Source organism: Laccaria bicolor, genomic scaffold (assembly GCF_000143565.1).
Source record: "Laccaria bicolor S238N-H82 LACBIscaffold_16 genomic scaffold, whole genome shotgun sequence".
NCBI classification, from domain to species: domain Eukaryota; kingdom Fungi; phylum Basidiomycota; class Agaricomycetes; order Agaricales; family Hydnangiaceae; genus Laccaria; species Laccaria bicolor.
Window position 1 is genome coordinate 29,686 of NW_001889887.1, and position 1,118 is coordinate 30,803.

Consider the following 1,118-nt stretch of genomic DNA (forward strand, 5'->3'; position numbering starts at 1 on the left):
TTGAACTGGAAGCTGTGAGACTAAGTATATTAAGCTTTAAAGTTTCTTTATGTGTGGCACTCATCTTCCTCAGCCTCACATACAAAGACACACCAAGACACTGAAAACCAACCTTGAGCAACAGAACAATTCATTGCAATGTTCAGTGACCTAAATCTACTCTGCGTGCAAGGGGTAATGACTTCATCCTCAACCACATATCTGAATCCATGTCCATCACCAGATACTCATCTGAATATTGTGATCCATAATCTGTTGCAAGAAGACCTCCACGAATGATTGATTCAACAGAGATAAAAACTGAGAGTGAGTGATGTCGGGCCTTGACTTGATTGAAGCGAAGGTCATTATCCCGTCCACGATTCTCCAAATCAGGTGGAAGATCCATGGGTAGGATAAGTGCCATGTGATACTCCTTGTCAAGAACTTGAAGTCCAAAAATGTAGAGTAAGCGTGCAAAGATATACTTCTCCTCATCAATCTTGACAATGATGCAATCATATCGTGGCTTGCCATGGAATTTTGGGTTGGCACGAAGAAGGTCAGTGGCTACACACCAGTCATCTTTTGATTCATAGTTAACTCTTAGCAATTGAAAGGGATTGATCTATTGAATTCAGATACCATCATAAGTGGACAAGAGTAGTCTTCAAAGGTCAAAATTTACCTGATCACTTGGTCCAAACCTTACCGATCTTCCAAGATATCTTGTAAAAAAGTGTCCAATCTTCTTGCAAAAATCTTTGAATGCAGAGTCTGCACTGTGTTCATCCTCAAGGTCTTAAAATGCAACTGGTGCACATTGAGAACCCAAGGATACATGGGCCGTTCCAATGATGTTTCGTGTCACCTGGATTTGGCTATCTTCAGCAGATGCTTCTGCCTGGGATAAATCAAGGTAGTCAATGTCATCGCGGATGACAGTTGCAACTAAATCGGCATGATCAAATTTGAGTATCTTATTTATGTCAATTTAAAACAGGACTTTGAATAGTTAGAGAATTTAGCAAATACCTGTGGTGCAACATTCTTGAAATTTGTTCGGAACTTGTAGCTGTTTTTGAATGCACCATGACATTTTTCATTGGGCTTTGTATTATAGTTTCGTGTCACCCCTT

At 40.0% G+C, this 1,118-nt stretch overlaps 1 protein-coding gene across 1 annotated transcript in view; it reads right to left on the minus strand.

The window, feature by feature from the left end:
- The window catches only part of LACBIDRAFT_328242 (uncharacterized protein), a gene marked incomplete at both ends in the record, with an annotated part of 2,149 nt that extends 1,585 nt beyond the window's left edge, over positions 1–564 (minus strand). The window contains 3 exons of the mRNA XM_001882343.1: positions 94–100; positions 161–426; positions 558–564. Of these exons, the coding sequence (XP_001882378.1) occupies positions 94–100; positions 161–426; positions 558–564 (280 nt within the window). The remainder of the gene's footprint in view (positions 1–93; positions 101–160; positions 427–557) is intronic.
- Between the last annotated feature and the right edge of the window lie 554 nt (positions 565–1,118).